At 45.2% G+C, this 25,672-nt stretch overlaps 1 protein-coding gene across 2 annotated transcripts in view; it reads right to left on the bottom strand.

Annotated features, from left to right (window-relative positions):
* FRAS1 (Fraser extracellular matrix complex subunit 1) overlaps positions 1-25,672 on the bottom strand; it is a 384,087-nt gene that overhangs the window by 196,371 nt on the left and 162,044 nt on the right. For both annotated transcript variants that reach the window (XM_081876572.1, XM_081876571.1), the window contains exons 10-13: positions 19,505-19,594; positions 16,001-16,148; positions 14,297-14,440; positions 11,737-11,871 (exon numbers count right to left, since the gene is read on the bottom strand). In XM_081876572.1, the coding sequence (XP_081732698.1) occupies positions 11,737-11,871; positions 14,297-14,440; positions 16,001-16,148; positions 19,505-19,594 (517 nt within the window). The remainder of the gene's footprint in view (positions 1-11,736; positions 11,872-14,296; positions 14,441-16,000; positions 16,149-19,504; positions 19,595-25,672) is intronic.

The raw sequence follows: 25,672 nt of genomic DNA on the forward strand, positions 1-25,672 counted from the left end.
TTATTATTATTATTATTATTATTATTATTATTCCTGCTCAACATGCAAGCCTGGTAGACCTTCATTTCTCGTACCCTTTTTGAGAGGTGAGCTATCGTGGAGCTAATAGCCAGCTTGCAGCAGCAACAGATATGTGTCTATTTTCTGGGAGAGGCGGCAGTTTGCGCTGAATTGTGTACAATGAAATAAAGGGAAGTTATGGACATTGGATCTACAAGAAGACACGCATAGGGAGCACAGCGGGTGGAGGGAGACAACATGCTGCTATGATCTGTGCAGAACAAGAGAGATTTATCTCTGGCATTCAGTACGGCTGTGGCATGTTAAGTCATGTGCAGCCATCGCTTACACAAAACCGCAAAATCTCTTTAGTTTTAGGTATTGTTGCTTTTTAAAAATTGATTACGCCCAAGTTTTGTCCTGAAGAGGTTCTTAACTTTTATTGTTCCTCATCGAGGCACGTCTTTGCTTGCTAAACAGACAGGAATGAACCCCTGGTGACATTTGCTCCTGACTTGTCCGGGGGGGGGGGGGACACGTATGGGTATATAAAACGAGCCCAGAGGGTGAAAATCGTACATTGGCAATTTGCAGGGCTGGTAATTTGCTAGCATACCTTTAGGCATTTTATAAAGGTATAAATTATACAAACTGGGGCAGGATCAGGGTAGAACATAGCTACCATTATGATATGGCAGGCCTCCTTTATCATTTTATGATCGGAGGGCATGGGTTGCTGGTGTATTGTTAAAGCTAAGCAGATCTTGGCCTGCTTAGTCTCTGGACGTGGGGCCTCCTGGGAGCTCCACGTAAGGCTCTTTAATCTTCCCATAGGAGAAAGATATCAGGGATCAAAGCATAATTCAGAAATAAGATTAGCAAGCAGCTCTCACATGCAGCCGTTTAAATCTCAGCTCGTAGGATAGAGCCTAGTCACTTACAGAAACAAATTATTCAAGAGAGGTTGATCACTAGGGCAAGGTAAGGGGGCAAAAGACCCTCTACCATGTTTTCCTGTCCCCTAAAATCCAGTCCTGAAACAGGCATTGCAGGGGTTGGAACAGATAACCCTCCAGGTCCCTTCCAAATCTGCAATTCTATGATTCTATATTCACAGGCTTCTTATCACACAGAGACTCCCTGGTGTCTTTTCTGTCTCTATCTCTTGGCAGAAGCAGACCTGAATAATCACAGGCACATCTAGGTGCTGGATGCTGCCAACTTTTCTCCTTGTTCTCGAATATCTGATGCTTGTGTCTGAGAATGGCTGAAATGCCCAAGGGAGAAGGACGGGGAGAAAAGCCAAAGTAAGTAAGACTCTGCCTGCATTGGCTGCCTGGCTCTACCTCCAATTAGTTGCATTAAATGATGCCCTGCATTGAAATCAGAAGTATTTAAACTCAAGGGTAACATTTCAGTGGTGGGCAGGGCCAAAGAAGAAAAAGTGGGTGGAACAATAAATGTAAATTTTACCTTTGTACAGCTGGCTAGTTTCTACACAAACACACACACACACACACAGCCCTCTGCCCAGGATAGCAAGAGGAATAATCAGAGTTCGGGGACACATTACATATCTGTCAGCTGCCCCAGAAAAAAACAGGACACTCCATTTTACCTCATGAGAGGGCAGTGGTCAAAATGGCCACTAAAATCTTCTGTAATTTTGGGCTGCACTTTTTCTGGAAATGGCGACCCAAAATGTGCACTTTGGGGCACTGTGCAAGATTTGGGGTGGTAGCAATCTTGCATGTTCCCCCGAAACATGCATTTTGGGGTGCTGTGCCTGGGGAAACCACTTTTTGGGAGCCGTGATCTCATGCAGGAGTGTGGCCATGGAAGGTGGTGTTTGGGTTTTGGGCTGTTTCCTATTGCAAGGTATGACATTTCAGTCAAGGAAAAACATTTGAGGAGGATGCAAAGCTGCTACAGTGAGGGGCACAGCCTGGGGAAAGGGCGTGTGGCCCGGGAGAATCCCAAGGGCAAGATAAAGAGAGACTTGAGGGGTGAATTTGAGCTCTGGGCCTGAGGTTCCCCACCCTTGTGGTTCTCAGCCTGTGGGTCCCCCCAGATGTTGTTGGACTACAACTCCCATCATCCCTGAGCTCTGGCCTTGCTAGCTAGGGATGATGGGAGTTATAGTCCAACAACATCTGGGGACCCACAGGAGGAGAACTGCTGCTTTAGACAGTTCAGTTCCTTGGAGCAGAGATGTCGACTTCTACTTATTCTACTTCATAAAGTGCCACGTAGATGGTTTAATAATGACCCTTTTTGGAACACAAGCTGGGATCCCACCATATCAGATCGCAAGGGAACAACTGCCCTCATGTCACTATCAGAAGGATCCATAAACAGACAAAAGGATTGTGAGAGGATGTATCTAACACCCATTATTAGCCACAATGATGATCTCACACATAAAACTCCAGAGCTGGCTCACCTCCAGAGAAGGGAGAGAGGAGGTGTCTGTCTCAATTTGCAGGCCAAATGAGGACAGCGAGGTAATTAGGAAACAAGCCTACTCAAATTGCCTTGTTTCTCAGATCCATTCCCCTCACTACCCTTTTCGTCCCCCTCCTTATTGGACGGTTTTAAAAGCAGAAATCGTTGCAAGGCTCTTGCCTAGCTGGGATCAGGACATCTATATTTAGTGCTGCGTGGACGGCGCAGATCAAACAGGAAAGGTCCACAGGATCGATATCTCCCTTGGGATTGCCTTGCATAACACACACTCCTAAGGTGACTGAGGAAGCATGTGATCAGGTACATAAAGTCTCAGCTCAGGACTGAGTCCCCATCCATTGCTCAATGATTGGTGGCTCATCCACTGTGCTGGCTGACAGTGGCGCTGGAGGGTTCAGAGCAACTAAGGAGAAGGAAAAGTTCTGCTAACCCAAGCAGGTCTACAGGGGGGAAGATACAGAAGGAAGCTATAGCGCCGACTGCAACCTTTCCGAATTCCACTGTGAGGTCTATTTAGAGCATCGCCATTGTGAAGCATCCAACCTAATCAGCACAATAGTTTTGGGAAACACAGATCATTAATCTGCCCTAAAAGCCGATCATGGTCTTTTCTCAAGTGCAAATTTCTCAAGTGCAAATTCTCCACATATATATATATATGAAGATGACGAGTGAGACCTCGTCGAAACGTCGCCTAGACACCCCAACTTTTACACGGGAAGACACCCGAGGACACCAAAACCTGCATTCCTGTACCCGTGAAAATCTACGAAAGCATATATATATATATATACACACACACACACACACACACACACACACACACACACACACACACATATAGACACACATATTCCCAAATGCAATAGCAGCTGTTGTGCAATTTGAGCTGCTGTTTGAGCGTGCAGCTTGAGTTCCTGCACCCACGAGGAAAGCCATCGAGGCAATTTATCCTAGGCTGCTTTTAAAGAAATAAATAAATCCTAGCAACTATCGATTGCCCTCCCCCCCCCCGCTGCCCACACTTCACTCTGCAATGTCTCTTTTTCCATTTGTCTGGGCGGTTCTGAAGACTCATGGAAGGGAGACTAACTAAAGGGAAACAGAGCCAAGCCTCAAGACATAGGGGCTTCTGTGGTCTCCAACTCTTCCTTCCAAAGGAGAGAGAAGATTCTTCAGCTGCAGAGGAAGAAGAGGTGACCACTAGTGTTCCGTCATTTTTTGCAAAACAGAAAATGACAGCCCAGCCCGCCCAGCCGCCTCTTCTGCCTAGCAAAGAAAGAGCATCTCTCCAGAAGTGCACTCCAGAATTGTTAGAGCCACTGCAAAGAAGGCAACCCTCTATATTTCTCACTGCTCCACCCAAGACAGAACTGGAGTTAGTTTTTCCTGTAGATTTTAACCTGTGCTGAAACCAAGCATGGTGAATCAAAGAAAAAATGATGGAAGCAAGAAGAAATTCCGACAAAAGAAGAATGGCAGACAAAATTAATGGACTATGCAGAATTGGACAAAATGACAGGAAGGATCCGAAACCTGCAGGACCAGAGATTTACAGAAGATTGGAAGATGTATATGAATTATTTGAAGAGCAACTGTAATCACCAAATTACGCTAGTAGGACTACAAGAAGTTTTGTAAGGAGAAATATACGAAGTGTTACAAAGTAGAAAAAGATAGAGACATTGGTTATGAGTTTGAAATATAATAGGGAAAATAAGAAATGCATACTAAGAGATTAGATTGGAAAATTTTCAGACAGGACTGATGGAAGTCAAAAAAACTGAATAAGATGTAAAAGTATGTTTAATTACTGTTGAAAATGATATGCTAAAAAAAGAATCAAAGAGAGCCGAGCTTCCGGGCTCCCAACTCTCTCTCTCTCTCTCTTAGTCTGGGAGGAAACCCTGCTTCAGGCTCCTGTGTTGGCAGCTCTGTTGACCACCCTGTTCAAAATGTTGTTTTGTTACCAACATCTGCATGGAGCCTGAACCATTAGCTGAGGTTCAGCAGGCTGCATGGGGCTATATGGGGAAAGCTGCCCTCTGAGACAGGCAGTTCCCCATGCCCTAACCCGCTCCCCCTGTCACCCATGGTTCCAACGGGCATTAATTGTGCAGTTAATGTCCCTTACACATTTCCAATTTCCGCTTTTTAATGCATTTATCGTTCTTTAGAAGAAGTGTCTGTCAAGGAAGAAAGAGGCATAGCAAATTAGTTTGCGCACAGATCTTCATTCTGGAAGAAAGCGTGTCGTGGGGTGAGCGGGGAAGGAATGATTAAAGGAATGTGGTTGCTTCGTGACGAAACGAGGAAAGAAAAGTTGGAAATGGAGAATAACTGGCAGGTCTCCCATTCAACTCTGAACATGCCCACAGACTCAAACCTGCCTCTCCCATCTGAAATTGCCCTCCAGCTGCTCACGGTCTTGCTCCCCCTCTCATGCCTCATCCTTTGCATTTTTTGGGGGGGTGCAATTATATTGGCTGAGTGTCATTAACCTTAGGTGAGGAGGTTCACATGGGTAATGATGAACCTAGACTTAAAACCCAAAAAAGAACAGGCTCTCTGCAGACAGAACCAGTACGTTTCCGAGCACAATTCAAAGTGTTGGTGCTGACCTTTAAAGCCCTAAATGGCCCCAGTCCAGTATATCTGAAGGAGCATCTCCACCCCCATCGTTCTACCCGGACACTGAGGTCCAGCACTGAGGGCCTTCTGGCGGTTCCCTCACTGCGAGAAGACAAGTTACAGGGCCTTCTCGGTAGTGGCACCCACCCTGTGGAACGCCCTCCCACCAGATGTCAAAGAGAACAACAACTACCAAACTTTTAGAAGAAATCTGAAGGCAGCCCTGTTTAGGGAAGCTTTTAATGTTAGATGCTTTACTGTATTTAAATATTTGGTTGGAAGCTGCCCAGAGTGGCTGGGGAAGCCCAGACAGATGGTGGGGTACAAATAAATTATTATTATTATTATTATTATTATTATTATTATTATTATTTCCGCAAAAGACTAATAATAAATAATAATAATAAAAAAATTTATTTTTACCCCACCTTCCCCGGCCAGAGCCGGGCTCAGGGCGGCTAACACCAGTAAAATTACAATAGAAACATAATGGGGGGGGGCAACCCAATTTAAAATACAGGTTAAAATACAATTTAAAAAGCAGCCTCATTTTAAAAGTAGCCCACAAATCAAAACCGTAAGGGGAGGGAAACATAAGGGTCAGACTGAGTCCAAACCAAAGGCCAGGCGGAACAGCTCTGTTTTGCAGGCCCTGGGGAAAGATGTCAAGTCCCGCAGGGCCCTAGTCTCTTGTGACAGAGTGTTCCACCAAGTCGGGGCCAGTACTGAAAAGGCCCAGGCCCTAATGAATCCAAACCCAACGACAAGGAACACAAGCACAGGCAATTGTCACTTTGTGCGGGAGTTACGTTTCAGACCCCCATGAGCCCTTGTAAAAAGTTCCACCCCGCCCGTGTTCTACCCTTTCAGTGGCGTTTTCGGGTCACTTCTGAGTTCAGCACTGTGCGTGCGCATCAATCGGATGCGTGTCAATCGGTTGTTGCCTGAACACATAAACTCCGAGTTCTAGCCCCCATGGGTCACAATACTATTCAGAAGTGATCCCAGCCAGTGTTTCTCAAACTTGCCCCCACCTGGACCACTTGAAAATTGCTTTGCGAATCACTCAAAGACTTTTCTTCCCATTGTTTAGCGATTGTAATGCTTGGGACCTTGCCATGCCTAGCCAGTAGCTGTGGCTTTAATCCTCTGAGGAAGGCAGAGCTTCCTTCCACCGTTCTTCACACACGTGGAGCTACGCACAGCCCCACCATAGATCGCCTGAATGAAGTTCATGGGCCATGCCTTGGGAACCCCTGTTCTAGAAAGTTTTTTCCAGAGGCCATCACAGATACGACTTTGCTGCAATCCTGATACAGTGGATGCTCGGGTTGTGAATGTGATCCGTGCAGGATGCACATTTGCAACCTGCAGCGTTCGCAACCTGCATCTGTGCGTCTGTGCATGCGCAGGTTGCGATTTGGCGCTTCTGCACATGCGCAACCGCCAAAACCCAGAAGTAACCCATTCTGTTACTTCCGGGTTTCGGCGGTCCGTAAACCCCAAAAAACGCAACCTGAAGCGGCTGTAACCTGAGGTAGGACTGTACAGTGGTACCTCGGGTTACATATGCTTCAGGTTACATACGCTTCAGGTTACAGACTCCGCTAACCCAGAAATAGTACCTCGGGTTAAGAACTTTGCTTCAGGATGAGAACAGAAATTGTGCTCCGGTGGCACGGCAGCAGCTGGAGGCCCCATTAACTAAAGTGGTGCTTCAGGTTAAGAACAGTTTCAGGTTAAGAATGGAACTCCGGAACGAATTAAGTACTTAACCTGAGGTACCACTGTATTTAGTTTCAATTATACTTTCGTTATCTCATTGACATAATATTTTTCCCCAGTGCTGCTTTTTTAAATGCTCCTTGGACTTTTCTAATAAACATTTAAAAAAACAAACAAACAAAAAACCAAGTAATAAACATTTCTAATACAATCGTACTTTGGTTCTCTAACAGAATCGGTTCCAGAAGTTTGTTCGACTTCGGAAAATGTTCAAAAACCAAGGTGCAGCTTCCGAGTGGCTTCAGGAGCCTCCTGCACTCAATCGGAAGCTGTGTCGGATGTTCGGGTTCCAAAGAACGTTCACAAACCAGAACACTCATTTCCGGGTATGCGACGTTCGGGAGCCAAAACGTTTTGAGTTGCAAGGCGTTCGGGAACCAAGGTACGACAGTATAGATTTTAAATTTTAAAAAAACCCAAATAAATAGATCAAACGATGAAGTGGCAATTTACTGCGGTGCACATGTAACCATGTGGGAAACCTGCTTTTTATGGAGTCAGACCACTAGTACTGTCTGAACCAACTGGCAGAAGGGAAAGCAGTGACCAAGCTGAGAGAGGAATCTCACCACTCAGACGCTTTCCCAGATTTCTGACTGCATGACTAGGAAAATTCTTTTCACCACCTCATGGGACTTAACGGATGGCCGTCGTCTCACGAGGTTTCAGCACTGAGCATCAGAGAAAACTGATCGCTGGGGAAGTTACCCATTTGTAGACACTCTGTACGAGGGTACAGAGAAGGGCTTAATGTCAGCTTAATCTGTCTTCTTCCCGCTAATGCCTCGAGCCAAAAACACACACGTGGTGAGGGAAGTGGATAGCCTACTGAGTTATGAACAAGTTCTGAAACCCAGCACTTTCTTCCGTGGGTTGTCTCCCCCCCCCCCTTCTTCTTTTTATGCAGAAAAGTGCAGTCAGGCAGAACTAAAACAAATTGCTTGAACTCCTTGGAGGAAAAGAGAGAAGAAATTTTCCCAGCAACTTTCTCCCGCCGACATGCATGAGTGGAAATACGGATGAAATGCAGGACGAGTGAGCTGCAAAAGCGGTAATAAGGTGAAACGAATAGCCATATTTGGCTGCCGGGGGGGGGGGGGGCTCACCAATTAAGAGACGCTCAAGAGAGCCAAGCAAGAGGGAAAATGTAAAACTCAGTAGGAGTAGACCGGAAGGAAAGCCTGCTCTGGTCAGCCACATGGGAAAGGAGACCTTTTCAATCTACAAGTGCAAGACTATGTGTGTTTCGCTCACATCCATTAGTTCACTGGGCAAGTGCAAAATTCAGATTTTGCCATCAATATTTGCAAATTCTAAAGGAACATTAGATGCCTGCTTCTTGGGAGAAAAGCAATGACAAACCTAGACAGCATCTTAAAACAAAACAAATTCCTTCCAGTAGCACCTTAAAGACCAACTAAGTCAGTTCTTGGTATGAGCTTTCGTGTGCATGCACACTTCTTCAGATACTGTGTATCTGAAGAAGTGTGCATGCACACGAAAGCTCATACCAAGAACTGACTTAGTTGGTCTTTAAGGTGCTACTGGAAGGAATTTGTTTTGTTTTGACTATGGCAGACCAACACGGCTACCTATCTGTAACAGCATCTTAAAAAGTAGAGACATCACCTTGCCAACAAAGGTCCATATAGTAAAAGCTATGGTTTTCCCAGTAGTGATGTATGGAAGTGAGAGCTGGACCATAAAGAAGGCTGATCGCCAAAGAATTGATGCTCTTGAATTATGGCGCTGGAGGAGACTCTTGAGAGTCCCATGGACTGCAAGAAGAGCAAACCGATCCATTCTTAAGGAAATCATCCCTGAGGGCTCACTGGAAGGACAGATCCTGAAGCTGAGGCTCCAATACTTCGGCCACCTCATGAGAAGAGAAGACTCCCTGGAAAAGACCCTGATGTTGGGAAAGATGGAGGGCACAAGGAGAAGGGGACGACAGAGGACGAGATGGTTGGACAGTGTTCTCGAAGCTACCAGCATGAGTTTGACCAAACTGTGGGAGGCAGTGGAAGACAGGAGTGCCAGGCGTGCTCTGGTCCATGGGGTCACGAAGAGTCGGACACGACTAAACGACTAAACAGCAACAAAGGAACATTGATTTGTGCACTGTGCATATTCTAAGTGGGGACTTTTTTATTATTGAATACCATCTTTAGGAAATCCCAGCTTCCTTTCCCCAGATGCAATAAATTTCTAGACCTTGTGATTCTAAAAACCTTGGACCCAGAGGCAGCACATTTCTCACGCAAGGCAAAAGGACAACATGAAGGGGATTTTCGGTAGCAGCCTGGCTATGAAACCAGTTTTGCTGGAAGGCTACTTTCAAAAGGATTTGGGAGACCACAGCTCCCACCCTGCGAAGTATCAGCCAATGTAAACTCCTTCCAGGTCTCATTTCGGTCTCAGTGTGTGTGCATATGCGTGATTTGGTCCAGGGGCTGTCTAATTCTGACCCCCTTTGTAAGAACTATTTGGTAACCCATTTGCAAATTATCAAGCCACACATGCACAGGGTCGCACAGCATGTAAGAACAGTGCCTCTCAAGCTTTCAATCCTCCAGCCAGAGCTTCTGGAGGCTGAAAATTACAGAGATCCATTGGTCCTAAAAATGGTGGCAGACAGTGTGGCATAATCAGCTGGCAAGTACTGGCATCATGCAGCTACCATATTAACATGCAGATTGCCAGCTGCTTCCTACTCAGAATTCCATCTTGCATAAAGATGGAGAACCACTTAGAAGCAAGAGGGGAACCTCCTGCGGTCCTATTGCCTGCTGAAAGTGTGCTATTATTAAAGGCAGCATGTTGCAAATGGCTCAGAAGGGGCAGAAATGAATCTATTAATTTTTTTGCATTGGAAGGACATCAGGGTTTGCAGGACACTGTCAGACAACGGCATGATGACCATAAAACTCCCTATTATTTCGGGGAATGTGGCTTTTCCTTCTACAGAGCACTTCTACAGTGGTACCTCTGTATGCGAACGGGATCCGTTCTGGAGCCCTGTTCGCATCCTGAGTAGAGCGTAACCCACGACTGCGCGTCTGCACGTGTCGAGATTCGCCGCTACTGCGCATGTGCGTGATGTCATTTTGAGCATCTGCGCATGCGCGAGTGGCGAAACCCGGAAGTAACACACTCCGTTACTTCCTGGTCACCGCGGAGTGTAACCTGAAAACACTCAACCTGAAGCAGGTATGACTGTACTTGTGATTTTCACAATGTGACCATTTTTAAAAAATGGATTTGTGGCCTAAATTAAGCTAGGGTTTCCCAGCGACTGGGAAATCAAGCTTACTTGGGAGTAAGCCCCACTGAAGTCAGTGGACTTTTCTTCCAAGTAGACATGTTTGAACCGCTCAAATTAAATTAGAACAATCCAGCAATGGGTGGGTTGAGCTGGGCTTGGCTGCCAATGTTTCATGTTCTCTCCCACTTCTCTCAAAATGTCCTGCCGAGACCCTGCTCACTGCCTCTGTGCCCTCATCTCCCCCTGTTCCCCTCTGTCAGCCTTTGCCAAAACACATTCTAAATTCCTAAGATGCCTAGATCATAGAAAGAAAATGAGTTATGCCTCTTCAAGCCTGCGCAAGTGCGCTCTGTTCGCCAAATGCTTTCTACCCACATAATATATGATTTCTCAGCAAAATGCAATTTGAGCCAATTGTTAACAATGTGGTAATTAGGCCAAATATGACCTTTTAAATGAGAATGAGAAAATACCAAAAAGCAACTGATCTCTCTCTCTCTCTCTCTCTCTCTCACACACACACACACACACACACACCAATTTTTCTTGAGGCTGATTTCAACCATCACGAAATAACGTGCTTATTATTAGATCTGTACACAATGGGTGATATTCAATTTACTCAAAGTTAGCCCATTGAAATTAATGAACATGAGTAAGTCAGGTCCATTAATTAAAAAAGGTCTGTTCAGGGCTTAATTTACAGTGTAATCCTGTGTAGGTGTACTCAGAATTAAGCACCATTGAGTCCAATGGGTTTCACTCCCAGGGAAGTATATGAGCATAGGATTGTAAACTTAGCATGGATTAGCATGGCCAGGGTATTGTTTAGGGGTTTTTGGTTGGGGTACATGTGTTGCTTTTATTAACTTTTTTGTATCATTATTTTAGATGTTATGATTTATGTGGAAATTGTTTCAATGTGGTTGCGTATTTTTTGATATTTTATTATGTTATGTTTGCAATTGTCTATTTTTTCATGTTGCAAGCTGCCCTGAGCATGGTTTTAATGGTAAAAAGGCAGCTTACAAATAAAATTATGTGTATCAATATACCCTAACATTCTTCATATATTTCGTTTCCACTTAGTTATGGCAATTGGCAGCCAAGATACAAAATCTTCCATTGTTCTTGTTATTTTTTAAACCTTATTTGTTTGTATCAGTTTAATAACAGCAGCTGCTGTTTGACATTTTTGTTTTGTATTGTTACCAAGCATCTCTTTTACATAAAATACTAGCAGCCTTGTACTCAGCGTTGCTCAAGAATTCTAATGTTCAGTCCGCCATCTTGATTCAAAATGGCACCCAACTGTATCCAAAAACAGACGGAAAACTTCTCTTTCATCTCCGGAAGCCATCATACACATTGTGGCTGAAATATTTTTAGAGGTGTTCAAATGCATAGAGGAAAAACAACTCTCCAAAACATATAGTAGAGAAAAAATCATTCAGAGATTGGAGGGCATTTGAGACCAGCTCCACAACAAACGTGCTATCTATTGTTGGGCCATACTGGCTGTTCTTACTAGATGAAGGAGAATACACAAAGAACTCATGTCATCAAACATGGGTATCTATCTATCTTACCTGTGCATTGGAGGGGTCCTGGAAAGAATCCTTCACCACATGATGACACACACTGGCCATCCTTCAACTGCAGCGAATCTTTGCATGCTGTACACACAAACTCGTCAGTGCAATTAGAGCATGTCTTTTTGCAGGCTGGCCAAGACAGGAAAGAAAGAAGAGTTTCTTACGGAACAGGAATCTGCAACTGGTAGCCTTGGCGCCATAGCGGCACACTTTGGAGACTGCCCTTCCACTCAATACGATACAATAATCTTTATTGTCATTGTCCCATACAGAACAACGAAATCTACGTAAGACATTCAAAAACTAACAAGCCTGCTATCCCAGCAATCCCAACCTGGTTAGCCGCCTAAAAACTCTGATACCCCATTTTTAAATACAATATACTCCCATACAGACTCCTTACACTGCATTTAAAACCAAAATCGCATTTGGATAGAAACTGTTTCTCAGGTGCCTAGTCCTAGTCTTTATAACCCTGTACCTTCTTCCAGCTGAAAGAGATCATTTCCGGGGTGTGCACTATCCTGCACTATTTCTGCAGCTTTTTTATGGCACCTGGAAGCACAGATTTGATCCAAGGTGGGAAGAGTGCACCCAATGATTCTCTCTGCAGTCTTTACAACCCTGGACAGCATTGTTTTTCCCCTGACCGTGCAGCTCCCAAACCACACACACAGACTATAAGTTAATACACTCTCAACAGTACAATGGTAAAATGCCATCAACAGGTCCTTTGAGTGCCTACAACACTGCCTCCTTGATGTGGCCTTTTAGGTGCTTGTGAAGGATCTAAATCATTATACGGGTATCAGTAATCTTGGTAGAAGGCTCTGCTATGGATGATGATGAGTGGTTCCTCATCATTCTTCGGAAAAGTGACAAGAGGGTTGCCGCAGGGTTCTGTCTCAGGCCAAGTGTCATTCAACAACTTTATGAACAACTTGGATAAATGAGTTGATGGGATGCTCATCAAATTTGCAGATGACACCAAACTAGGAGGAGTAGCCAATGCTGCAGAAGACAGAATCAGGATTCAAGATGACCTTCTTCTTCAGTTGGAGAACTGGGCCAAAACCAATGAAGGGAATTTCAATAGGGACAAATGCAAGGTTCTGCACTTAGGCAAGAAGAACCAGCTGCACATATGTTAAGATAGGGGACACCTGGATTGCCAGTAAAGGTAAAGGGACCCCCCCCCCTGAACATTAGGTCCAGTTGCAGACGACTCTGGGGTTGCGGCGCTCATCTCGCTTTACTGGCCGAGGGAGCCAGTGTACAGCTTCCGGGTCATGCGGCCAGCATGACTAAGCTGCTTCTGGAGAACCACAGCAGCGCACAGAAACGCCGTTTATCTTTCCGCTGGAGCGGTACCTATTTATCTACTTGCACTTTGACATGCTTTTGAACTGCTTGGTTGGCAGGAGCAGGGACCGAACAATGGGAGCTCACCCCGTCGCAGGGATTCAAACCACCGACCTTCTGATCGGCAAGCCCTAGGCTCTGTGGTTTAGATCACAGCGCCACCCGTGTCCCATGGATTGTCAGTAGTACATGTGAAAAGGATTTAGGGGTCTTAGTAGATCACAAGCTCAACATGAGACAACAGTGTGATGAAGCAGCAAGTAAAGCTGATGCTATTCCTGGTTGCATGAGCAGAAGTCTAGTGTCTATTTGGTCTTGGTCAGACCACACATGGAGTGAGTGCTGTGTCTAGTTCTTTGGACCACAATTTAAGAAGGATATTGACAAGATGGAACGCATGCAGAGGAAAGCAACCAAGATGACCAAGGATGTGGAAACCAAGCCTTATGAGGAATGGTTGAGGGAGCTGGGTATGTTGGAGGGCCATCTGTCAGGGATGCTTTAGTTGAGATTCCTGCATTGCAGTGGGTTGGACTAGATGACACTTGGGTCCCTTCCAACTTCACAAGTCTACAATTCTGTGATGTTTCTGACCAACTGAAAACCACAAAGGCATCCCTCTTGTTGAAAAGCACACACTGACGAACTTTGAAAGTCAACACAACTCTGGGCATGCTGTTAGCACCCTTTTTCCTGACAAAGGGAAGCCACAATTGACAGATTCATCCTTCCTTACCTGGAATCATCTGCAAGGAAGAAGAGCAGGTTATTAAGTCATTATTTTATTTGTAGGGGAAAGTTGATAAGTAAGTCTGCTTTCCATTATCCAGAAAAGCACCCCACAGAGAGTTACAGGCATAAAAAAACATGAAAATGTTTTATTTTTCTGCAGCTAAGTATAATATTTGAAATACAGTGGATGCTCGGGTTGCGAACGTGATCCGTGTGGGAGGCACATTCACAACCCGCAGTGTCTGCAATCCACAGTGGTGCGTCTTCACACATGCGGGTTGTGATTTGGTGCGTCTGTGCACGTGCAAAGCGTGATTTAGCGCTTCTGTGCATCCGCCGAAACTCGGAAGTAACCCATTCCAGTACTTCCAGGTTTTGGCGGTCCGCAATCTGAAAAAAACGCAAACTGAAGTGTCTGTAACCTGAGGTATGACTGTATTGTAAATAATAAATAGATTACCTAAGCAAAGTCCAGCATCCTGATAATACCCGGATCCACAGCTGGCCACACAGCGCCCAGCCTGCAGCAGCTTGGTTGTGTCATGGCAGACGTCGCAGAGGTCAAAAGACTGTGAGCAGGTCACACAATCTGCATGGCACCGACCTGTTGTTGGTGAAGAAGAGGCAACTCTGGTTCATTATAGTTGAGTGTAACAGTCAGAGGGCAAAGGTTTTATCAGGCCTCTTCTCCCTCAATTGTCATTTGGGGGCAGCCATTTTATCAGTGGGAGAGATGGGGATAAAGGGAAAGGTAAAGGGACCCCTGACCATTAGGTCCAGTTGTGGCCTACTCTGGGGTTGCGGCGCTCATCTTGCTTTATTGGCCGAGGGAGCCGGCGTACAGCTTCCGGGTAATGTGGCCAGAATAACTAAGCCGCTTCTGGCGAACCAGAGCAGCGCACGGAAACGCCGTTTACCTTCCTGCCAGAGCAGTACCTATTTATCTACTTGCACTTTGATGTGCTTTCGAATTGCTGGTTAGCAGGAGCAGGGACCGAGCAATGGGAGCTCACCCCGTCGCAGGGATTCGAACCGCCGACCTTCTGATCGGCAAGTCCTAGGCTCTGTGGTTTAACCCACAGCACCACCCGCTAGAAATTGGGGGCCGAGTCTGTGAATCCCCCCCTTTCCCTCCTTGTCCCTTGTGTTTTATTTTTGTTTGTTTGTTTCTTAGAATGTAAGCCTGTGGGTAGGGAGTGCCTTGTTTTGATTTCATGCAAGTTGCTTTCGGAGCTTTGCTGGCTGAAGAGTGGAGTACAAATGCTATTATTATTATTATTATTATTATTATTATTATTATTATTATGCCACCCACTCTGGGTGGCTCCCAACAAAATGTTAAAAACACAATAAAACATCAAACATTAAAAGCACGAAGAAATAAAAATATATGTATTTGTTGCAGTTGTTTTTACAACCACAGTTCATACACTTCTTCGGCGATCACTCGTAGCCAAATAAGATTGTCTTTCATAAACATGGTTTTAGCAGTGAGTCCGTAAGTGACTGTGGAGGCCAATTCTGGAACCACACGTCCTTCCACAGTGGGGACATTGGTTTCCGGGCGGGAGTTGATCACGGTGTGGATTTGCCAAGCGTGCCTTCCTCTTAGCACATTTCTCCCTTGCGTCCTGAGTTCGAGCGTCTTCAAAGTCCATGACACGTTTGGTAAAGGCTGTTCTCCAACTGGAGCACTCGCAGGCCAGTGTTTCCCAGTTGTTGGTGTTTATACTACATTTTTAAAAAATTTGCCTTGAGAGAGTCTTTAAACCTCTTTTGTTGACCACCAGCATTACGCTTTCCATTTTTAAGTTCAGAATAGAGTAGTTGCTTTGGAAGACAATAATCAGGCATCTGCACAACATGACCAGTCCAACGACGTTGATGTTGAAGAATCATTGCTTCAACACTGGTATCTTTGCTTCATCCAGTACACTGATATTAGTTCGCCTGTCTTCACACACACACACACACACACACACACACACACCCTTTTGTGTTGGAATCTTTGTAAGGCACCCTTTCCCGCTGAAGAGCAGGGCAAAGACTCTTCAAATAAACAAGACAAACGAGTAAACAAACACAGGATACCTGCCCCCGAGCCTTCAGGGACAAGGAGGGGTGAGACATTTGAAGAAACAAAGTTCAAAGGTCATAAAAATACCTGGCTCGCAAGGAGGGCAGCATTGTCCTGCCGCAGCAACTGCCACGCTGCCTGTAGGGCAAGTCGGACAGGACGGAGAGGAGCAAATAACATCGGAGTCCTGGCACTCGCATTCGCGGCACAGATCCTCTTTCCATTTTTCTCCGCTCTGCATGAGAAAACGATAACGGCTACAGCCTATTGTATCTTTTCAGCATTGTGTTACTTATTAAATTTTGTGGTAAGTGGAACAAGAGCCAAAAGGGCATGGGTAGAAGAAGAAGAGTTTGGATTTGATATCCTGCTTTATCACTACCCGAAGGAGTCTCAAAGCAGCTAGCATTCTCCTTTCCCTTCCACCCCCACAACAAACACTCTGTGAGATGAGTGAAGCTGAGAGACTTCAGAGAAGTGTGACTGGCCCAAGGTCACCCAGCAGCTGCAGGTGGAGGAGCAGAGGAGCGGAGACCCGATTACGAGTCTATCACTCTTAACCACTACACCACGCTTAGTTTGCCTGGGTAGGCAAACTAAGGCCCAGGGGCCGGATCCGACCCAATCGCCTTCTAAATCCAGTCCGCAGATGGTCCGGGAATCATTGTGTTTTTACATGTGTAGAATGTATCCTTTTATTTAAAATGCATCTCTGGGTAATTTGTGAGGCATAGGAATACATTCATTCCCCCCCAAAAAATATAGTCTAGCCCCCCCACAAGGTCTGAGGGACGGTGGACAGGCCCACGGCTGAAAAAGTTTGCTGACCCCTGGGATGGAGCAACAACTGTCAATTTTATGTTTGCACAGTAAGGTGATTTCTAAACACACAGCTGCAGCTCCCAAAGGGGTTTCACAGTCAACCCCTCTTCACAGGGAACTCTGGGAGTTGTAGTTCTGAGAGGGGGATGGGGGGGTCTCCTCACAGCTCTCAGCACCCTTAGCAAACTACAGCTCCCAGAGGAGGGCTAGGGGAAGACATGACTGTTTAAAGCAGCATCGTTGTGCTTTAAATGTGTGGTGTGAATGAGGCCACACATGTGCGCATAAAATGTACATGTGTACATGTCTTCGGATATAAAAATAGGTATCCCACTCCTTGACAAACGGCTAAACTAGCCTTGGAAAAGGAATGCTTTGCTCCACCGGCAAACGCTTTGATGCAGGCTTAGATGTTACAATTCAGACAACATTGATCTTTTTCCCCTGCCTGTATTGATTACACTGTTAGGAGCCATTCAATTGTACAAATGTAGCAGCTAATATCATCATTCAATTGCCAGAATAAGGAAAGCCCTCAAAATCTGATCGCATCAAATTATGATAAAACAGCTAAACATTTGGGAGCAAGAGTGCTGTAAAACATTATCGAATGAGATAATCCCATTCCAATAAAGCTGGCAATTGACAGAGAACATTTCAAGATTGTTTCCAAGGATCCTGAAAGTGCCTTTCTGTTGTGCAACCCCCCCCCTCTCTCTCTCGACTTGAAACACACTGTGATCAGACCGCAAGTGAGCAGGATAGTTTTGCTGTTGGGCAAAGGGCTGGAATAAATTTCCTTTGGGTACTTCTGTGATATATAATATTATGAATTTGGCAATCCTGGCTACTGTGGATCAATCTTGATTTTTGCCTAGGGTGGCTGGGGCAACCCCGTCAGATGGGTGGCACTGGGCAGCAATCATCACCTGATTGACAGTCCAGGAGGCCTGACAAAACATGATGGACTAGTTGAAGTGCAGGAAAAATCAATAGTCTCTCAGGGGTGGCACTCACAATTAATCATGGTAGTAGCCCAGCATGCTTATTTGTTCCTAAGGCGTCTATTGATTGCTGTTTCGGCTGCAAGCTGTTAGCAGCCTGCCTACCATTTTGTATCCTCCATCAGGCCATGGTTCTATCTTCAATCAATCAAAATTTTATTACAGTCATAGACCAGCATAAGTAGGTGGGGATACAATCATTTAAAGTCTGTGAAATGCTTTGGAAAGCTAAAATTATTAAAACAGAAGGTACATATAAAAGATAAGAAGCTAAAAGAAGGTGTAGGGGCATTAAACAAATGTGGAAAAGCATAAAAGGTTAGCATGTAAAAGGCTATGGCTATCAATTTACAAAGCACTTGGATATGTGTGTTCATTAAATCTAGTTTGTGGTGCAGGTCAAGGATCTAGCATCATTCCAGGGATACATTCATTGCAGTGAGGAAATGGCAGGTGCCGCCAAAAAATGGTGGAGAATATTGGGAGGGGGGAATTCTGCACATTGGCCTACTTAGAGGGGAGCAAGAAAAACCTCAGAAATTTTCTCAGGAAAACTCAGAGTTCTATGCTTAGCTCCAGTTTCCAATGCCCTTTCACCCAGAGGAAACGAAAAACCGGAGCGAAAGGCTCCTGGAAAGTCTCTCATTACAGAGGAATGGGGCAAGAACCTCAGGACTGATTGATAGACACAGCCAGTTCCCAACATCCCAGCACACTGAAGCATGGCCAAGAAACAGATCCTGGGCAATTGAGGCAAGAGCTGGCTTGACTCTCACTGCAGACAAGGGCTAGCCTGGTATGCAATGGCTCCCCATGAGTTCTCCAGAGCAAAGATACAGTGCCTTCTTATGCACTTTTGCTCCAAAGTTGCCCCATTGCAGTCAGTGGGGTTTACTGCCAGGTTAGTTGCACATAGAACGGATCATTCAAAAGGGCAAAGGGCCACAGAAGCTGTGAATCATGCTAGCTGGGCACCCCATTCTGTTCCTCCTCTCATTTCAGATACGTCAACAAGGAAAGTTTGTACAGTGGTACCTCGGGTTAAGTACTTAATTTGTTCCGGCGGTCCATACTTAACCTGAAACTGTTCTTAACCTGAAGCACCACTTTAGCTAATGTGGCCTTCTGCTGCTGCCGTGCCACCGGAGCACAATTTCTGTTCTCATCCTGAAGCAAAGTTCTTAACCTGAAGCACTATTTCTGGGTTAGCGGAGTCTGTAACCTGAAGCGTATGTAACCTGAAGCGTGTGTAACCCAAGGTACCACTGTACAGTGGTACCTCTGGTTGCAAACGGGATCCATTCCGGAGGCCCATTCACAACCTGAACAGAACACAACCCGCGCCTGCGCATGCGCGGGTCGCGATTCGCCGCTTCTGCGCATATGCATGACATCATTTTGCGCATCTGCGCATGCGCAAGCGGCAAAACCCGGAAGTAACCTGTTCCGTTACTTCTGGGTCACCGCGGGACACAACCTGAAAACGCTTAACCTGAAGCAAACGTAACATGAGGCGTGACTGTATCCTTTCCAGCACTCAGTAGCTTAAGTGCTAGAATATTGCTTTTTAAAAAAGAAAAAACAACAGATTCTTAGGATGCAGAAACGCGTCTTTCAGCTAAGTAGATATGTGCAAGGTATAAATCTACAGGGCTCAGGTTACACAGCCTGTGATTCTACACTGATGGCTCCCATTTGGGTGAATATCATTCTTCAATCCATCACCCAAACAGTTCTATGTGCCCCAAGTTTTCAGGCTACTTACATATTTGGTACGCCCTTGGTGTACACAGGGCCTGCCTCTGGAAATACATTCAGGACAGCACTTGCCTTCTAAATGAACTAATTCTTCACCCTGTGGAGAAAGAGGCAGCCACAGCATGATACCCAGAATTAGCATTTTTAAAAAAAATAAAAATACAATGCTGAAAGAAGACAGTGGGAGCCCGAACTTTTTTTGAACTGGAATGCAGTCTTTAAGATCCTATTTCCCTTTATCACTCCTGGAGCTCATTCCATCAGTCTTGGTTCTGTCCCAAAAGATATGTGTGCTTAAATACCTTTGTGGCTGCAGAACAATTCCCGCAAGCTCCCAGTCGAAATGCCACAAAAACTGGCAAGGGATCAAAACGGGGATCCAGTTTCATGGACTGAATCCAGCCCGCATGGCGATCGCAATCAGCTTGCTTGATTACTTTGTCGTCCATCGCAAAAGTTTGCTCCAAAGAGCTCAAGAGTGCTGGGTAGGGCAATAGTCCCTTTTTAGCCTCACAACCACCCCTGTGAGGTAGGCCAGGTATATTTTAGGCTGCTGAGAGAGCGCAAACTGCATGGTTGCCACTGAGCCGCAAAGGCAAACGGGGACTCAAACCCAGGCCAAGGAGATAAAGGTAATGAACATGGCTCTTACTGCTTCTCAGTTTATCCTTACAACAAACCTGTGAGGTAGGTTAGGCTGGGAGAAGGTAGCTGGCCCAAGGTTACCCAGTGATTTTCACTGCTGTGGGGGGGATTTGAAACTGGGTCTCCCAGTTCCTAATCTGACACACTCTCTTTTCCCCCCAATAATTTTTTATTATTTTCTTTACACATTCATTCTTACAGTACAGTGGTGCCTCGCAAGACGAAAAGAATCCGTTCCGCGAGTCTCTTCGTCTAGCGGTATTTTCGTCTTGCGAAGCAAGCCCATTGACGGCTTAGCGGATTAGCACTATTAGCGGTTTAGCGGCTTTTAGCGGCTTTTAGCGGCTTAGCGGATAAGCGGATAAGCGGCTTAGTGGCTTAGAAAAAGGGGGGGGGAAGGGGGAAAAACCCGCAGGAACTCGCAAGACATTTTCGTCTTGCGAAGCAAGCCCATAGGAAATTTGTTTTGCGAAGCACCTCCAAAACGGAAAATTCTTTCGTCTAGCGAGTTTTCCGTCTTGCGAGGCATTCGTCTTGCGGGGCACCACTGTACATTAAACAACCTATAAACCTTATGCTCTGCCGAGCTTGCGACTTCCCTCCCTCCCTTCAGTTGGTATCCCTTATCACATCCTGTCACGTATTTTATCTTTTTACACCTAAATCATCCTGTCCACATTGTAGGAGTTACTTCAATCCTGCCAGTGTCTTTAAGCTTTTACAGTTGTCCTTTAAACACACAATAAATTTACTCCAATTTTCTGGAATCTTTGATCATCGTGATCCTGAATCCTGCCAGTCAGTTTGGCTAACTCTGCATAGTCCATCATTTTCGTCTGCCACTCCACAATGGTAGGAACTTCTTGTGATTTCCAGTTTGGGGCCAACAAAGTCCTTGCTGCAGCTGTGGCATACATGAATCATCTTTGATCTTTTGTCTTAATCTCCTTTCCCATCAGGCCAAGCAAAAAAAGCCTCTGGTTTTTTAGGGAAAGTATATTTTAATATTTTCTTAAGTTCATTGTAAATTGACTCCCAAAATGTCTTAACTTTATCACAAATCCACCACATGTGATAATATTCACCATCCACCTCTTTGCACTTCCAACATTTATTATCCCTCATCCTATACATTTTTGCCAATTTTGCCGGTGTTAAATGACACCTATAAATCATCTTCATTAAATTTTCTTTCAGAGCCATACATGACATACATTTTATACTTTCATTCCCTAATTTTATCCAATTCGATGTTATGCCCAAAATCTATAGCCCACCTAATCTGACACTCTCACCTCTAAACCACATAGGCTCGGTGGATATACCCATGGGCAGATATATGTGTGTATCCGTGACTGGATCTAAATTCTCAGCCACGTGCGCTAGCTGTATCCCACAAAAGTCATCTTCACGATGCATATAAAAATGCAGTAATATTCTAGGTGCCGAAATCCCAATGGAGCAGAAAATACTCTTTATGCATGCGACTGCCGCTGTGCAGATGTTATTGGCCTAGAGATGGAAAGAAGATAAAGTCCCAACCAGAGAAGAATGGCAGATTAAGTTGATGGCTTGTGCAGAAATGGCAAAAATGACTGGAAGAATCATTGTAAACAAAAATGACTGGAAGAACCATTGTAAACAGCTAAATTCATTAGTAGTATTAGAATAGCACTTGTAGTTTAATGGTGAATTTTGGACACAATGGAGATGTAAAAGATTTGGATTGTTATAAAAGACGCAGGAGGAAATGATTAACAATAGGATCCACAAAAGGAAGGAGGGAAGTCCAGGAGATTCTATGGAATCTTGTTTTTAATGTTGTATGTTGGACATGTGATTGTAAAACTTTAATCTGAAAAACCAAATAAATAAATTTATTTATTTTTAAAATGCAGTAATATAAAATGTGGGGGACGGGGGCAAAGCTGTTGAGCTCCCCCATCCACGCAAAAATCAACACTTCCAATATGGGCTTCCATACGCCCTGGTTTCCCTGGACATTTTTAGCCGGACATATGGCAGCCCTAAATTTAATACAAAACAAAAGGTGGCAATAAAAAAAAAATCTGCCAGAGATGAAAAACAACATAAAATGCCCAGAAGAATGGAAAAGGTCTTCTACCATGAAAAGACACTGGTGAGACTCCTTGGAGAGAGCATTTTGTAGCCAGGATGCCAGAAGCGAAGTTACAGGGAACCAGGCAGAGGGCCTTCTTTGTGGTGGCACCTGCCCTGTGGAACGCCCTCCCACCAGATGTCAAACAGGTAAACAACCATCTGACATTTAGAAGACATCTGCAGGCAGCCCTGTTGAGGGAAGTTTTTAATGACTGATGTCCTAATGTATCTCTATTTTTAAAATTTTTAATTTTTTATTGGAATTTTATTTTAAAGATAAGATAGCTGCTTATTTCCTTCGCATCTGAAGGGAGGGCGTTCCACAGGGAGGGCGCCACTACCAAGAAGGCCCTCTGTCTGGTGCCCTGTAACCTCGCTTCTCGCAATGAGGGAACCACCAGAAGGCCCTCAGAACTGGACCTCAGTGTCCAGGCTGAACAATGGGGGTGGAGACGCTCCTTCAGGTATACAGGACAAGCTTGTTTTCTCTTGCTCTGGAGGGTAGGACTCGAAGTTGCAAGGAAAGAGATTCCGACTATACATTCAGAAAAACCTTCTGACAGCTGGAGCTGTTTGACAGTGGAACAGACTTCCTTGGGAGACGATGGACTCTCATTCCTTGGAAGTTTTTAAGCAGCGGTTGGGTGGCCATGTGTCATAGATGCTTTAGCTGAGATCCTGGCATTGCAGGGGGTTGGACTAGATGACCCCTGGCTCCCTTCCAGCTGTACAATTCTATGAATCTATGGTTTCTCTGAAGGCAACATTTCGTTGACCCTTCACGGGGAAAGCTTTGATCAATGTTTGATCACCTCTGGGAAGTGTGCTTCTAGGAAAGGGAGGTTAAACTATTTATACATCTGTTGCAAAATTATGCGGTGTGGAAAGAGCCCTTGTCACTGTACATATTGTTAACATTCCCGGTTGGTGCTGTTACCTTCCCCAGCACGCACAAGAGCCCACTTCATATAAAAAGCAAGGGCAAATATGTATGGGGTGGGGTCCTCCCTGCCAAAAAATGCCCGCCTGCCTGCCAAGATTCAGAGCTGGGGAGGATTGTTTAAGATAAGGGTCTCATTTTTCGCTGCCCAGCTTACAATGCAACGCCAGGGGCCACAGTGGTGGCAGCGAGGCTGTTGAAATGAAAGCCTCTTCAAAGGTCTACACAATAGTTTGCGCCTCGTGTGATCCCCGTGGCGACGCTATGTTCTGAAAAGGAAAAAACGAAGAAAGAAAGCACTTGTTCTCTAACGTTTTCTCCTCAGAACACAGTGGCCTCCCGTTCTGTTGGGTGGGGACCCTCTTAAGAGCAGTCCTGCAGGATCAGGCCTGGGGTGGCATTCAGCTAAGCCCTACTCAGGGGTTTTATAAATTGGTCTCTTGGTTTCATATATAGTGGACATTGCAATAAATAGTGCTACAGGACCTCTACACAAGGTTGCCCACACAAAGTCTCTCCTTGTACTGTACTTTGCCGTACCAACCATCCACCACCGCCGAGGGCATCGATTGGAATCGTAATTCTGCAAAAGCTATTCTTAGTACGGCAAGTGGGAGTTTTGTCAAATAACTAGCTCGGATGTGCTCCATTTTGATAAGTAGGAACCATGGTGAGCTTTTGGTAGAGGCAATCGTGGTTGAATCCCTTTCTGCAGCAGACCTGAAGAGACAATCTCTTAAGCGCTTCTTATCCATCTTCATGATCACCTGAAGATCTTGCAATTGATATTGGGTCAAGAGGCACTGGATGGCATCCTTCCAACATTTGGTCTGTTCCCGTTCTGTGTGCTAAGCCCTACTCAGAATAGAACCACTTGAAATTAATGATCCTAAGATGGGCATGTCCATTAACTTCAAGGGGTTTACTCTTAAGTAGGACGAGCGTGGAATACCACCTCAAAGGCCTAGTTGGTCCAGCATCCTTTCTCACCGGTGCCAGCTAGAAGCCCACAAGCAGGATAAGAGCACAGGGATGTTTTCTTGCTCATGATGTTCCATAACCAGCATTCAGGAACACCCTGCTTCTGAGCCCGGGGGGAACATACAGCCATCCTTTCCTTAAGTGGTGCTACCTTTGAAGGTGACTCGGAAAATACAACTAATCCAGAACGCAGCAGCTAAACCGGTGACAAGGAGCAGCCACCGGGACCATATAACACCAGTCCTAAAGAACCTACACTGGCTCCCAGTACATTTCCGAGCACAATTCAAAGTGTGGTTCTGACCTTTAAAGTCCTAAATGGCCTCGGCCCTGAATACCTGAAGGAGCATCTCCACCCCTATCATCCACTAAGGTCCAGTTCATAGACTAGAATCATAGAATCATAGAGTTGGAAGAGACCACAAGGGCCATCGAGTCCAACCCCCTGCCAAGCAGGAAACACCATCAGAGCACTCCTGACATATGGTTGTCAAGCCTCTGCTTAAAGACCTCCAAAGAAGGAGACTCCACCACACTCCTTGGCAGCAAATTCCACTGTCAAACAGCTCTTAATGCCAGGAAGTTCTTTCTAATGTTTAGGTGGAATCTTTTTTCTTGTAGTTTGGATCCATTGCTCCGTGTCCGCTTCTCTGGAGCAGCAGAAAACAACCTTTCTCCCTCCTCTATGTAACATCCTTTTATATATTTGAACATGGCTATCATATCACCCCTTAACCTCCTCTTCTCTAGGCTAAACACGCCCAGCTCCCTTAGCCGTTCCTCATAAGGCATCGTTTCCAGGGCTTTGACCATTTTGGTTGCCCTCCTCTGGACACGTTCCAGTTTGTCAGTGTCCTTCTTGAACTGTGGTGCCCAGAACTGGACACAGTACTCCAGGTGAGGTCTGACCAGAGCAGAATACAGTGACACTATTACTTCCCTTGATCTAGATGCTATACTCCTATTGATGCAGCCCAGAATTGCATTGGCTTTTTTAGCTGCCGCGTCACACTGTTGGCTCATGTCAAGTTTGTGGTCAACCAAGACTCCTAGATCCTTTTCACATGTACTGCTCTCAAGCCAGGTGTCACCCATCTTGTATTTGTGCCTCTCATTTTTTTTGCCCAAGTGCAGTTCCGAGGACCTTCTGACGGTTCCCTTACTGTGAGAAGTGAAATTAGAGGGAACCAGGCAGAGGGCCTTCTTTGTGGTGGCACCCGCCCTGTGGAACGCCCTCCCATCAGATGTCAAACAGATAAACAGCTATTTGACTTTTAGATGACATCTGAAGGCAGCCCTATATCAGGTGTTGTTGTTGTTGTTGTTGTGTTTCTGTATACTGTATTATGTTAGAAGCCATTCAAATTGGCTGGGGCAACGCAGTCAAGTACCAATTTTTTTGTGTATAAGGGGCTGCTTTTTCTTTTAAAAAAATTCGGCAAAAATTGGGTGTCGTCTTATACACAGATACTGAATGCAGTAGGGTGA

The sequence above is a fragment of the Podarcis erhardii genome (assembly GCF_964252035.2).
Source record: "Podarcis erhardii genome assembly, chromosome: 9".
Classification (NCBI taxonomy): domain Eukaryota; kingdom Metazoa; phylum Chordata; class Lepidosauria; order Squamata; family Lacertidae; genus Podarcis; species Podarcis erhardii.